Genomic DNA, 13598 nt, shown 5'->3' with positions numbered 1-13598 from the left:
CTAATGACCAATCGTCTATGAAGTTTTAGCGCATTTAGTTTGAAATGAATCTGAATAACTTTTGCAACCAAATAATACATGGAAGATAATTCCATGTAAGATATTTGGAAGATGGAAGATTTGGAAGATGGAAGATTTGGAAGATATTTCCACGAGGTATAACTTTTAGAGGCAGTACTGTCCTTTAATTTTAATGTTCTGCACATGACTAAAAAAGTATTATAATTTTTTTATACTAAATCCATGAATTTGTTTTTCCATCAGGAAACTTAATGTGCCTTGCTCAATTTCTGGCTCACTCTACCCTATTTACACAAATCAGCCATAACATTAAAACCACCTGCCTAATATTGTGTAGGTCCTTACTGTTCTGCCAAAACACACTGAACCATTATGGTCTGGACTCCAGAAGACATCTGAAGCTGTGCTGTTGTATCTGACACTAAGACATTTGCAGCAGATAGTTTAAGTTGTGAGCTAGTGTGTGTGCGAGATAGTTGATGTGTGATCAGATCTGAGGAATTTATTGGCCAAGTCAATACCTTTAACTCTTTGTCATGTTCCTCAAACCATTCCTGATATATTTTTTGCAGTGTAGTAGTGAGCATTATCCTGCTGGAGGCAACCGCCATTAGGGAATACTGTTACCATAAAGGTGTGCACTTGATCTGCGCCAATGTTTAGGTAGGTGGTACGTGTTAAAAAAAAAAAACAGAATTAAATGCTAGGACCCAAAGTTTCCTACTAGAACATTGCAGAGAGCATCACACTCCTTCTTTCAGCTTGCAGTAAGCAAAGAACATGAACAAGGCTGTCCACAAGAAACCATCTTCTTCCATTGCTCTACGATGCTCACTTGCCCATTGTAGCCACTGTACACGGGGGTATACAGCAGGCAGTACACAGGGCAATAAACCATACAAAGCAAGCTGTGATGGACTGTGTTCTGATACCTTTCTTAATAGAGCCAGCAATACATTTTTTAGCAATTTCTCATTAGCTCTTCTGTGGGATCAGACCAGACAGGCTAACCTTCGCTCATCTACAAGAGCTGATGTTGACTTACTGATTAATATATCCCACTCCTTGACAGGTGCCATTGTAATGAATATCAGTGTTATTCACCTGTCAGTGGTTTTAATGCTATGGCTGGTTGGTGTATATTACAGAGATGACATATAGGTTTAAATATGAATAGTATACTGTTAACTCCATAGAATTGGCAGAATTGATTGGATTTTTACTAAGCCCCCATATTTTTGTTAGCAGCCCATCTGGTAACATTTCTGCCCCACAGCTCCAAGGTCCCGGTTCAATCTTTTTTGATAGTTCTATTTTCTCCACTGGTTGGTCTTACCTGATCTCACCCACAAGCTCTCCCCTAGTCCCACAACAACTCATTCATCTTTACAAATCTGGCTGAATCACAGTGTATCACAAAACATGGTGTAGTGCTATCTGACTCCTGCCCATGGCTGGTTGCGGCATTGGCAGGATTCTAACACAAGATCTTTCAGCCACAGGCCAAATACTGTTCTGTTGCACCAGTTGGGAGCCCCCAGTTCAGTCTTGATCTTAAGGTTTTGTCTGTGTCGAGTTTCTTTGCATGGATTTATAGATTGGTTATGCACAGTAGCCCCCAGGTTTGACTGTGTGTATGCAGGGTACTCAGAAGTTTTCTGTTTTTTATTACTAGTTTTCTTAGTGTTTTAGGGGCACTTCAAAGATTCATGGTTCTACTATTTCCACAAAGTATCAGGAAATCTGGTTTGAGTCTAAAAGATTACATCCAAGTCAACACAGCAATGGATGTGGAACACCAAATAATGTTTTTGCAATTACCATCTTTGTGTTTGGATTTGAACTCTGTTAAAACATGTGGTCTGAATTGAAGCGAAAAGTCACATACATAAACATAAGAATCTACAGGAGCTTAAAATGCAGAAAGTGGTGCATCAAGATCTTCAAACGTCTTTGATATCATAAAAAGAAGGCAGTTCCAGAATTGCTGGCACCATTGGTAATGATGAGCAAAATGTTTTTGTGATTACCTTAAAACTAAAGAACATGGCCTTTAATTCATTTACATTGATCAAAGAATAGGATTTCCATAAAATGGTAGCATATTGGATCACCAAATTCAGATTTCCGTAAAACTAAAGATTTCTAAATTTGTTAAAACTGCCATACATATAGAACTGAACTGTATTAAAGGGTCCAATGTTGTAATTAAGTATCATCTCAATGGCAACAAACTATTTGGTAGGTATGCCAGAGAAAAGCCTTTTCTTTCATTTCTTTCTTTTCTAACCACTATTGTAAGCCCCTGGAGTTTGTTAAACTCTAACTCTGACTGTATGTCACTTCCATGGACAAATGGAACAAAAATAGAGCTGTTTGTCAACAACCACTTGACACTTGAAACTTGAGTGAGTTTAGCACTAAACGAAGGATAGTTACACAGAAGAAAATTTAATTGCCACTGTTGAGTTTGGTGGTGGATCTATGATGGGTGGTTGTTTTTCCTCCAATGCCTTGGAGCTTGGCATGAACGGGATCAGTGCTGCCTTAGTCAAGAAGCTACAACTTGATCTTCCCGCAGGACAATGATCAAAAACATATGTCTAAATCCACACAAAGATGCTTCAGTGACCACATATTCAAGTATTTTGGCATGACCATCCTTGGCTTAAATCTCACCAAAAACCTGTGGGAAGAACTGAAGTGGAAGCTGAAGAGTCCATATGAGAAGACCTGGAGCATCAGTAGAGATTCTAAACTGAAGAGCAGTCTCAGATTTTCTTGCTCTGTATTCCTCTCATCAATGAGAAGGCATTTTGCTGGATTATTTTTATTTTTATTAAGACATTTTCTCATCTTTTTTGACAATATTTGTGGCAATAATTCCAGAGCTGACTGTATATATCTTTTAGAATAATTATGTAAAATGTAGATAAATGGCCTGCCCAATGATCAGCGACTGTTACTTAGTGAACAAGGTTTAGATTTTCTCCATGCAGACACCCCCCTGCTGGATATTACCAATTAACATTCCTGTTAAGCACGTGTGTTTGGGGTTATCAGGCCAGCATAGTTATGTGCATGGCCTCCAGAAATATTTCGTTATGAACACCAGCTCTTGGGCTTGTGAGAGGTAGATAACTTCATCACATCAGAAAGGAAACAGAGAGCCCATATGAATAAAATGATGATGACCAGCTTGGACATGATGATCATTTTTGTAACATCATCTGGAGGGGCTAGTACTTCACTGTGGTTTTATGAGAAGATTAAATCAACTCTCTGCCTGTCCAGGCAAATTAATCACCTGGAAATCAAAGCTTTTAGACATGCAGAATGATACTAATTGCCAGTCGGGGTTCCCTTTTCCCATATAATCTTTCTTTGGCTCACACACACATATTCTTCCAAAACAGTGAGGTTTCAAATGGGTTTATCAATCATCAAACCAAAATCTCACGAGACTCACAGTTGATCCATAATTGCATTTTTGCAATGCTGCACTAATAACAGGACCACAGCCTCTATGGACAAGCATAGCGGTCATTATTCTGCAAATAATTTGAAACTGGTCCTAGCCACAAACCCCAGCTCTCCAGTGAGCTTTTTGAAGAGTACAAGCCTGCCAGTCTGTTCGTTCCTGCCTCATCCCAGGAGAGAACAATTATACTAGTGTGATTACAAAGCCAAATAACTGAGTTCTATATTATAATGGTGAAATCGTGTCTGGGCATGTTTAAAGGCAACAGCACAACCACATCAAAGGGCTAAAATAAACTGGCCCTTCAGGCACAGAAAAGCAAAATGATAGAGGTTAGAATTCTTAATGTGGACATTTAAAAATATAGGAGGTAATTACATTTTAATTATCAACCAAAAACTTCTAAAACAGTTGTTTCTTCTGCAGCAGACACCCCACTGTGGTTGTAATGGGCCTCCATGTCCCAATCCCAGTTGCTGTCATGGAGATGTCACAATAATATCTACACCCTAACATGTGGACAAACTAATAGTGGTGCACAAGCTAACAAGCATACAGGAATTGAAACAGCAGATGTAACAAAGTCAAATCCTAAAAAAGAGCAATGTCAACCATCTTCACAGAGAATGTGAAGGTATTAATGTCACTTGTATACAAGTATCTAAAACTAAACTGTTCACATTCAGGAAGCTGTTGTGAATGAGGACATTGTTACCCTGGAAGATGAAGCTCCCATTAGGAGAGAAATCTCATTCTGAAATGTATATTTGCAGTGACTTGTCCCTCTATAGGTTCAAGTGGACCCAAACAATGCCATTAAAACACCTGCCTACAACTTAAAGCAGTCACCAGTGTTTTCCTTTAATTGTTTATCTATCAGAGGGGTAATGAAAGCACTTCAGAAAGCAGGGAAGATGTTTTTCTATCTATCTATCTATCTATCTATCTATCTATCTATCTATCTATCTATCTATCTATCTATCTATCTATCTACCTATCTATCTATCTAGAAAATTATAATGAAGAAAACAATGTAGAAGAAATATCAGTTTATTTGTGGTTTTTAAAATTAGGAATATTAGACAAGTATACTAGTCCATGTTTTAGGACTTACATTTAAGTAAACACAATCCTGGAAAGAGACACGGTGTGTTGATCTATTTTTATATGTATAATGTGTATATGGGTGAAGGAAATAAAAAACAGTAATTCAGTTGTCAGGTTCATGTTTAATAATTGGAACTTCCTTCTTTGATGATTGCGTTCAGGTCTGTTTTCTTGAACAACTGACTCTTTGGCCTACATTAATATCACTGTCTGTCTGTCTGTCTGTCCGTCTGTCTGTCTGTCTGTCTGTCTGTCCGTCCGCTTGTTTGCTTGTTTATCCTGAAGTCGATGTTAAAGTGTACTTTAGAGTGGCTCAGAGGTTTGAGGTGTCACTTGTTTTAACCCCATAAACAAGTTTGCTTGTAATGTGAACAGCTGTACTGGGTTACTGTACTGTTACATAAGTACAGTATCTTTAGTGACTCATAAGCATTCAGTTACACTGATAAAAAAAAACAAACACACACAGTGTAAATTTGGTGCATTCGGAATTTGGTAAATAAACTCTTATCTGTTATTATTTACTATTTATATAAACTAACTAACTTCTCTTGCTATCCTAGTGAGGACCTTCTTATCGACAGATTATTAATGCAGTAAAATATAACCCTAAGCTGATAGTTTGGCAATTTAAGTTTTGTAAACACACACACACGCACACACACATACACACACACACACACACACACACACACACACACACACACACACACACACACACACACACACACACACAGTATCGACACTAAACACCAATCCTGTCCAATGAGGGAGAGAGAGATCTCTCCCACCGCCCACATCCACATTATTATCCCTGACACTCGGATGCTGCAGCAGATAAACTGCACTGCTCTTACTCGAGCTGCTCTGCTTCAACTTCACAGCAAATAAGACGAGATATTAAAAGGATTTCGAGAGCTTTGGATTTAAACGTTTACTGAGGGAAGGTGTTTTAATCCCTTCCTTCAAGTCATAAAGAACAGAGAACAGGTACAACGCGAGAAGGATGGAAAAGCAGTTATGTTAAAGTACAACGCGGGACTGCTGAACTAGAGGTTTTTTCAAGACACCGAGGAAAACTATTTGCTTTTCCTAAGATGCTGAAGCTGCGTAAAGTCGGGAGTTTGGCAGGTAGCGGACCTGAGAGAGCGCAGGGGATCTGTCTGCCTTTCATTTTACTGCTGCTTATGTTCACACCGACCGTGAACTCGTCCTGGTGGTGAGCGAAATTTTCATTTCCTATTAACGAGATCTAAAGCCAGAGGTCACTGCATTTCTTAACGGGGATTTTCTGAATTACCCAATTTGTTCATCTGAAAACACTCAAGCTTCAAAACTGTACCTTATCTTTGTTGCTGGTGTGTGTGTGCGTTTTATACATTTAGTATGTATCTTTTATATGGTAATGTTAAAGTACCTTCATATCATTTTTTAAGGCACATAGCTGCACCTTATACCTTTATAGAGCTTATAACCTTAATAACTGCACCACCCTTGTACCTTTATAGAGCTTTAAGAAGAATGCTTTAAATATTCACTAAATGCACCATTCCAGTTGGTACAATGAGGGTAATGGTGAAAATGAAATGCTATGAAAATCAGAGTGCAAAGCTAGGAACATTTTGACAAAATATCAGCCTATTAAAAGTCAATGTTCAATTGACTAGTTAGTTGACTAAAGTTGAACTACATAGCAAAAATACAGTTAAGTACATCATAGATAATTAGAGCATAATATAGATATACTGTCAGAAATAAAATGACCAAACTGTAGTATCTGGGCTGATACCATCATTGGGTATTAAAGGTAGAATTTTATTATAGGTTATTTGCCTGGGAGAGTGCATGTGGCGTATATTTAATTATCAGTGGTCTTGAAGGATCCTGCCTTGATGCCCGATGACGCCTGAGATAGGCACAGGCTCCCCGTGACCCGAGATAGTTCGGATAAGCGGTAGAAAATGAGTGAGTGAGTGAGTGAGTGGTCTTGAAGGTTCTTTAAATTATGGTTTCTTAAAGTTCCTTAAATACCTTGTTATTATAGAGTTAAAGGTTAAAGATACATTTTATATATATTGATGATGTATGCTTGATGGTACCATCCAAACAACAATGAAAAGAATGAAAGCTACAAGTGAAAAGTCTGGTTTGGAATTAATGGAAGTGCGAAAATATAGTGAAATGTAGTGTTAAGAAACATAGAGAAGTCGACAGGATATATCTAATGTTCAGACTAAAGCATGTCACAAAAAAATCACAAATCAATTTATGTAGATAAATCTCAGTATTAATAATCAGTGATCAGTCGGCAGTTTTCACTTTAGTATTCAGCATCGAAGTAATTATGTGTCTGATACAAGTATTCATAAAGGACTTGTAAATCACGACTGTGACTATAAAGAAAATAAATCTTATGTTTAAATTAGATTAAATCTGGTATCTGAAATCTGATAGAAAATCTCTTTCATTAAAGTAGCTTACTTCCTACCCACCAAATGAATAACCATGAGTTTAATATTAATCTAAACCCTTCACTGAATGGAATATAAACTTAATCTAAAAGTCTATATAGTAATGAGTATGGTCTGTTAATCACACATCTCCAGTGATGGCAAGGAGTGTTTTTTTTACAGCACTGAAGAAATTAAGTAAAGGGCTTTTGATTGCTTGTTGAATATTTGCTTTTGTTGTGAAGTAAGTCATAAATTGTTCTGGGTTTTTAGGTACTATCCAGTTAAAAAAGGTGGTGAGATCACATGTCTTATGTAGAATAAAATATTACTGTAATCCGTTTAGGTGGTTTAGTGGTGCAGAGGTTAGTGGTTAGTGGTTAGCGTTTGCTGCCACACTGGCTGATGGTCCCCAGTTTGCTCTTGAGTCAGTGCAATGTGACACTTTTGCATGTTCCCCCATGTCTGTGTATGTTTCCTTCTACCTACCTAAAAAAACGGATAGATTGGTTGGCTATGCTAAATTGCCCTATGAATGAATAAGTCTACAAATGTTTGTTGCACTGGTATCCCATCCATGGTGTATTCCCACCACTGGCTTTGTATTCCTTGGCTTCAGATCCACCAACACTGACCAGTCACTAAATGAAGGCAGTTACTGAATGAATGAATGAATGAGTGAATGAAAGAATGAATGAATTAATATGTGTTGAATATTAGTTTTTAAGGCCAAACCCAATATTTCAGAAGGGCTTAGTAGTATATCAACATATTTTTTTTTATTCTATGAATTCACATAAATCCATAATGTATATATACCCCATAAACTCATTTAATTGCTAGTATTATTTTATAAGCTAGCTAGGTTGTTAGCGAACTAGTTAATGTTAATTAACAACTTTTTAAAAATCTAACGTCCATGAAATAATGTATTGATGTGCTTCCCCTGAGTCAGTTTTGTTAAAGCCCTACAGGAAGATAACCAATCAATTTAATTCTGCTGAGCCGCCTTGAGCTCTACACTGACCTAGTGGTATTGCACATGACCATCTGAAAATTTTGTTCAGGGCCACAGACTTTGTTTTATAAAACAGAAGCTGTGTTGAAACATTGGTAGATTTCTCAATTAAACATTTCTCTCTCACTAATTGAGGGATCTATGGGCATTCCATCACGTCTCAATAGTAGTAGCAATAATAACATAGCCCAAAATCTTACCACGCTTTTGGCCGATTGCTTTGTGGCCTACAGCTGTGTCAACATCAGAAAGTCTCAGTAGTCTACCCAATTTTAGATACTTGCCCCCTACCAATGTGAATGTCCTCTTTCTCAACCAAACAGGCAACAGCACTGTACCTGTATCTTTGTAGCTAGATTACTAGATGGGCCCTGCTGCTTCAAATAAGGCAGTGGGAATCTGGCAGTATGAAGTTTAGCTAGTAAGACAGCTATGGCTGTGCGCCCACAGCCACAAAAACCATAGTGATAAATATCTCTCCTTTCCTACAGTAATTTATGCAGTTATGGGGATTGTTGTCATCGTAGTAATCAATTCTCAAACTGTGCTTTTTTGACTTGTGAGCATTAGTCTTTCCCAAACCAAGACACACGTGGCTGATAAGTCTTTTGCTGTGGAGAAAATGTGTGTGTGTGTGTGTGTGCGTGTGTGTGTGTGTGGAGGATAAATAGGGCAGCTCTGTAGAGCAAGGCCTCCCTGGTTGTTGGTGAGAAGAGTCTTACGCAGCATGTGTATGTGTGTGAATAAAGAGGACGTCCATAACAGGAGTGGAAACTAAACACTGTGTACATCTGAGCACTGTCGCACAAACTTCATTACAATTGATTGGCTAATGAGATCCAGGAAGAACACCATAAACCTTACAGTGTGTGTGTGTGTGTGTGTGTGTGTTACTGTACTGATACTGTAACCCCCATTCAAGAAATTTGAATAATCCAGACAAGCCACAATGAAGTGTAATTTACTAGAGCAGTGTATTCGATAGTTAAATGTAGAATTTTAAAGAATACTTGTACTCTAATGTCTTGTCCCTCTGAAGCAATACTTTATTTCCTATACTAAAGCTTAATAAACTAGTTTTCTCTAACAGAGATGGTTTTAAGTCAAAATGTTTTTGAAATCTACAAACCATTAACTATCAAGAGATAACTTGAGGAACCCTTCTTCTTAGCATGTATGATGAGTCTTTTCGAATGATCAGCTCCTTACTGTGACTGACCCAGCTTCTTGTTAAATCCCCCATGTGTATAGTCCATTATTACAGCATTATTATAATACAGTGATTTATCATGTAGATCCTTAGATAAACATATCTTTTGTGATTCTCTCCTACCACAGGTACATTGGTGCACTTGGTGCACGGGTCATATGTGACAACATTCCTGGCCTGGTAAACGAGCAGCGGCAGTTGTGCCAGAGACACCCAGACTTAATGCAGTCAATTGGTGAGGGAGCCAAAGAATGGATACGCGAGTGTCAACACCAGTTCCAGCACCATCGCTGGAACTGTAGCACACTGGAACGTGACCACACTGTCTTTGGTCGCGTCATGCTGCGAAGTGCGTCCAACATTTCATACATACAGTTCACTTACATAACACATTCATAATATTACACATTAATAAGACATTAATTACAGTGACAGTAATCTAAGTAATCTATTTAGGAATGTGCTCAGTATTGCTTGAAAGTAGGTCATACCAGAATAAAAAGGAGTTAAAAAAAGCCATAACTTCTCAGATTTCCAGAAAGGGCAGGAGTCTGAAAGAGAGTGGATATTCTCCAAATACAAGGGGGATCTGCACAGCCGATGTGTAAACAGTAATAGGAGATGTAAATATTTGTGAAGATGACTCTGGCAGACAGACAAAACTGCTCACTTTGACATATCACCCTCTGTTTTGGCTAAGTGCATAAGCGGGAGGATGAAAAATGAGGGGAATAGGGGTCAACGTGTACTCCACAGAATGAAAAAACACACCTCAAGGCTATGAGTGCAGTCATCCAGACACTGAAAGTGAGGGAGCATTGGTCTGGATCAGTCTGAGGGTAGGAAGCTCAAGGGTGGCCTTCTACACTTGAATAGGCCCAGCATGTCAAGAGCTAAAACCTGAGAGGGTGATAATAATGTGATGATACATCACACCATCACACCTGTTTCAATGAAAGGAGCGTCTCTGCTGAGACCTAGATGAATTTTGAAGTAATACTAAATGTTTCTAAAAAAAAAATTTTCTTTTTTTTTTTTTTTTATTAGATTTACAGCTGATAAAATGATCATTTTGTTCTGATCCTGGCAGGTAGCCGTGAGGCAGCATTTGTATATGCAATCTCGTCTGCCGGAGTGGTGTATGCAATCACTCGCGCATGCAGCCAGGGGGAGCTCAGGAGCTGCAGCTGTGACACCCACAAGAGAAGAAGAGCATGTGATGAAATGGGAGACTTTGACTGGGGTGGATGCAGCGACAATGTGAATTATGGTATCAAGTTCGCCAAAGCCTTTGTGGATGCCAGGGAGAGAATGGTAAAAGATGCCCGCGCACTGATGAACCTGCACAACAATCGCTGTGGCAGAATGGTGAGGATTGTGCCTTTAGAAATGTAAAGATTGCATATTTGTGCTGATTCAGGAGTCTCTTGCCATACACACTACTAGATGTGCTTCTTCCCCTCCCTACATTAAAACAACACATATAAACTTCATTAGTCTACCTGCAGGTTGACTAAATGACTGAATAAACCTTAATTGCTTACACTACCAATGTAGTCTAGTGTAGTAGATAATATGGTTATATATCAAAGTCAGTTGAAGTTTTTGTCTTATGGAGTTGCTCAACCATTATTCTTCTTAGGCAGTGAAGCGCTTCATGAAGCTGGAATGCAAGTGTCATGGCGTTAGTGGTTCATGCGCTTTGCGGACATGTTGGCTTGCTATGTCTGATTTCCGGCGCACAGGAGACCACTTGAGGAAGAAGTACAACACAGCGGTGGAGGTCACAATGAACCAAGATGGCACAGGGTTTATGGCTGCAGATAGGAACTTCAAAGGTACAACCAAAAACGAACTGGTGTACGTCGAAAACTCTCCAGATTATTGCCTCCTGGACAGAACAGCAGGTGGGTGAATAGTCACAGGCATCGAAACTTTGTAATCAACCAATTTAGTATCTATATGATGTGATTTAATAGAAAAAAAGATAAGATTATAAATCTTGGATGATTTGCCAGAGGTACTGTAGCTGTAAGTGAATATTAGAACATGGTGATTTTTCTCAAATCTATTATTCTTAGACATAAGTTTGGTTCAAAGACCAAAAAGCAAAAAACAATGATCATTAAAACAACCACCCTTAAGCACCATAAACATGACATAGGTAATGACACAAGCTGGATGAAGAACAGTGGATGGTTCATAAGCCTATATGTGTTTCTTCATGTTTGTCTCAGGTTCTCTGGGCACAGCAGGGAGGGTGTGCAATAAATCATCCAAGGGCATGGACGGCTGTGAAGTTATGTGCTGCGGTCGTGGATATGACACCACGCGGGTTAAACGGGTCACCAAGTGCGAGTGCAGATTCAAGTGGTGCTGCTCAGTGGAGTGCCAAGACTGTGAAGACACCGTAGATGTTCACACTTGCAAACCACATAAACGCCCAGATTGGCTAGATCTTACTTGACTTCTGTAGGTGTGGCCAATTATTTTAAAATATTCTCTTCTCAGGGTTCCCAAGTGGACCAAAGAATCATAGGATGCATGGTCCTGGCTTGCTGGTCTCTGTCTGCAGAATGTTAATCCTTGTTTGACTTCCATGACAACAGTGCAGAACAGTAAAACTGTTCTTCAATCTGGAACATTGCTAGTCTTTGGACAACAAAAGAAAAAAGGATTTAATATTTGTTTTTTCTCTGTTGTTGTCATGGTTTAATCACCTTGGATAAGAGCATAGAAATTGCTAAACGCTGCTTTAAAATGTACAGAAAAAAATGACAATTTTTTGACAAGAACTTCTTTTAGTATTTGTTGTACGCTCTGAGAAATTGAGCAGTTGACACTGGACTCAGTGCCTCATGAATATTAACTGCCTGAAAACAGATTAGTACTTTCTCAAATTGAAATTGTCTGAACGCAAATTGTCTGAACGCAGATTGGTACAATAATAAAAAAAAAAAAATCAAATCTACACAAGGAGGTCATGCTGTTGTTGTATGTGGAAAGAGGCAGCATTAAACATGACACAAATCTATAGTTATGTTTCCTCAAAATTCCCTCCCTTTTTTTTTCGTGACTTGGACAAATAAACAAAAATCAAATTCCCGGTATTTTAATCTTTTGTTATTGAAACTAAATATCTTAGCATTTAACCATAATTGTACATGAAAGCACTTACTGTAAGGGTTTGGCTATGACTGTGAGCAAAGATTCTCTCAAAAATTATGTATTGTTTACACTGAATGAAATAAAAAGAAAACCAAACAAACTAAAATATTATACCATTTAATGTACGTGTACTATTACTATAGATACACCAATCTGAAGTTTCATTTTTGGAGCTAATACTTTCCTGAAACTTTGGACTGATAATGCACTGGATTTGATATATTTTCCATTCAGTGACACAGTAATGTATTTCATGTGGCAGATGTGTTTGGTGTTGACTGACATGATGCAGAATTTGGAAGTGAATACAGGACACAGCTTATTCTAAAGCATGTTGCCATCAAGCCTCACATAACTTGGCAGCAGAAGCTTGCAGAGACACTCTGCTGCATAGAGGATATCGTAATGGAGCAGTATTAGATATTGGACAATATTCAGTGCTCTGAATCATATCAGTATGATATCACAAAGGGAAAAAGTGGGATCAATCCATTCTTTAGAGTAAAGTGCATCCTCCCATCCTCTGCTCTTTAAGCTCATACACAACGTTACATTTTAACTCTCATACACTAGAATTCAGTGGCCAAGCAAAACAAACTATATTAGATGGCAGTAGTTCCTATATCATGCATATTTGTCTTAAAATCAAAGTGATTATTTACCCTCTGAGTGAAGTCTTAATACTAATCTTTATGTCCTCATGCAAAACTAAATGTGATACTAAATGTCAAATCATTACCATATAAAAATATAGCGTACCATGCCTGAGTAGTAAAAATAGCCAGGACAGCATGGCTAGCATTCATTTTGCTACGCCAAACCTTCTGTTTCTAAATTTGCTATTAAGATGGATGAGTGGAGTCAGAGCTTTGGCATACTGCTGGAATAATGCATGTCCAAAATGCCACTTCCATTAATCTAAAGCAACCTGAACGTTTGTCATGTACAGGATAAGGAAATTTTATGCAGTTCTGGATTATGCTGTATGAAAGGTTAAAAGAGAAAAGAATAAAGAAGAGAAGACAAACAAGAAAAATGTAAAAAATTTTGGTTAAGAAAAATCAGTTTCCCTAAGCTCGATTATATATAGCTTAATCATTTTGCTTTCAGGGTTTTATCCAAAGATGTCTTTTTTCCATTCTC

The 13598-nt window shown here is 38.1% G+C and overlaps 1 protein-coding gene across 1 annotated transcript; it reads left to right on the top strand.

Annotated features, from left to right (window-relative positions):
• Positions 1–5433: 5433 nt before the first annotated feature.
• On the top strand, positions 5434–12392 carry wnt2ba (wingless-type MMTV integration site family, member 2Ba). Its single transcript, XM_060868096.1, has 5 exons — positions 5434–5828; positions 9416–9636; positions 10378–10655; positions 10930–11194; positions 11525–12392. Exons 1-5 carry the CDS (start codon positions 5707–5709, stop codon positions 11752–11754), a joined length of 1116 nt encoding a protein of 371 aa, XP_060724079.1. The 5' UTR covers positions 5434–5706; the 3' UTR covers positions 11755–12392.
• Positions 12393–13598: the final 1206 nt, after the last annotated feature.

Source organism: Tachysurus vachellii, chromosome 4 (assembly GCF_030014155.1).
Source record: "Tachysurus vachellii isolate PV-2020 chromosome 4, HZAU_Pvac_v1, whole genome shotgun sequence".
Classification (NCBI taxonomy): domain Eukaryota; kingdom Metazoa; phylum Chordata; class Actinopteri; order Siluriformes; family Bagridae; genus Tachysurus; species Tachysurus vachellii.
Note: the sequence above shows the minus strand (reverse complement) of the source record. Positions and strands in the feature narration are given on the sequence as shown.

Excerpts from the sequence above, each read along its gene's own strand:
- wnt2ba (XM_060868096.1), top strand. The coding sequence starts at position 5,707 with ATGCTGAAGCTGCGTAAAGTCGGGAGTTTGGCAGGTAGCGGACCTGAG. Across the intron at positions 9,637-10,377 it reads TGGTCGCGTCATGCTGCGAA|GTAGCCGTGAGGCAGCATTT; the intron begins GTGCGTCCAACA and ends TGATCCTGGCAG. Across the intron at positions 10,656-10,929 it reads ACAATCGCTGTGGCAGAATG|GCAGTGAAGCGCTTCATGAA; the intron begins GTGAGGATTGTG and ends TATTCTTCTTAG.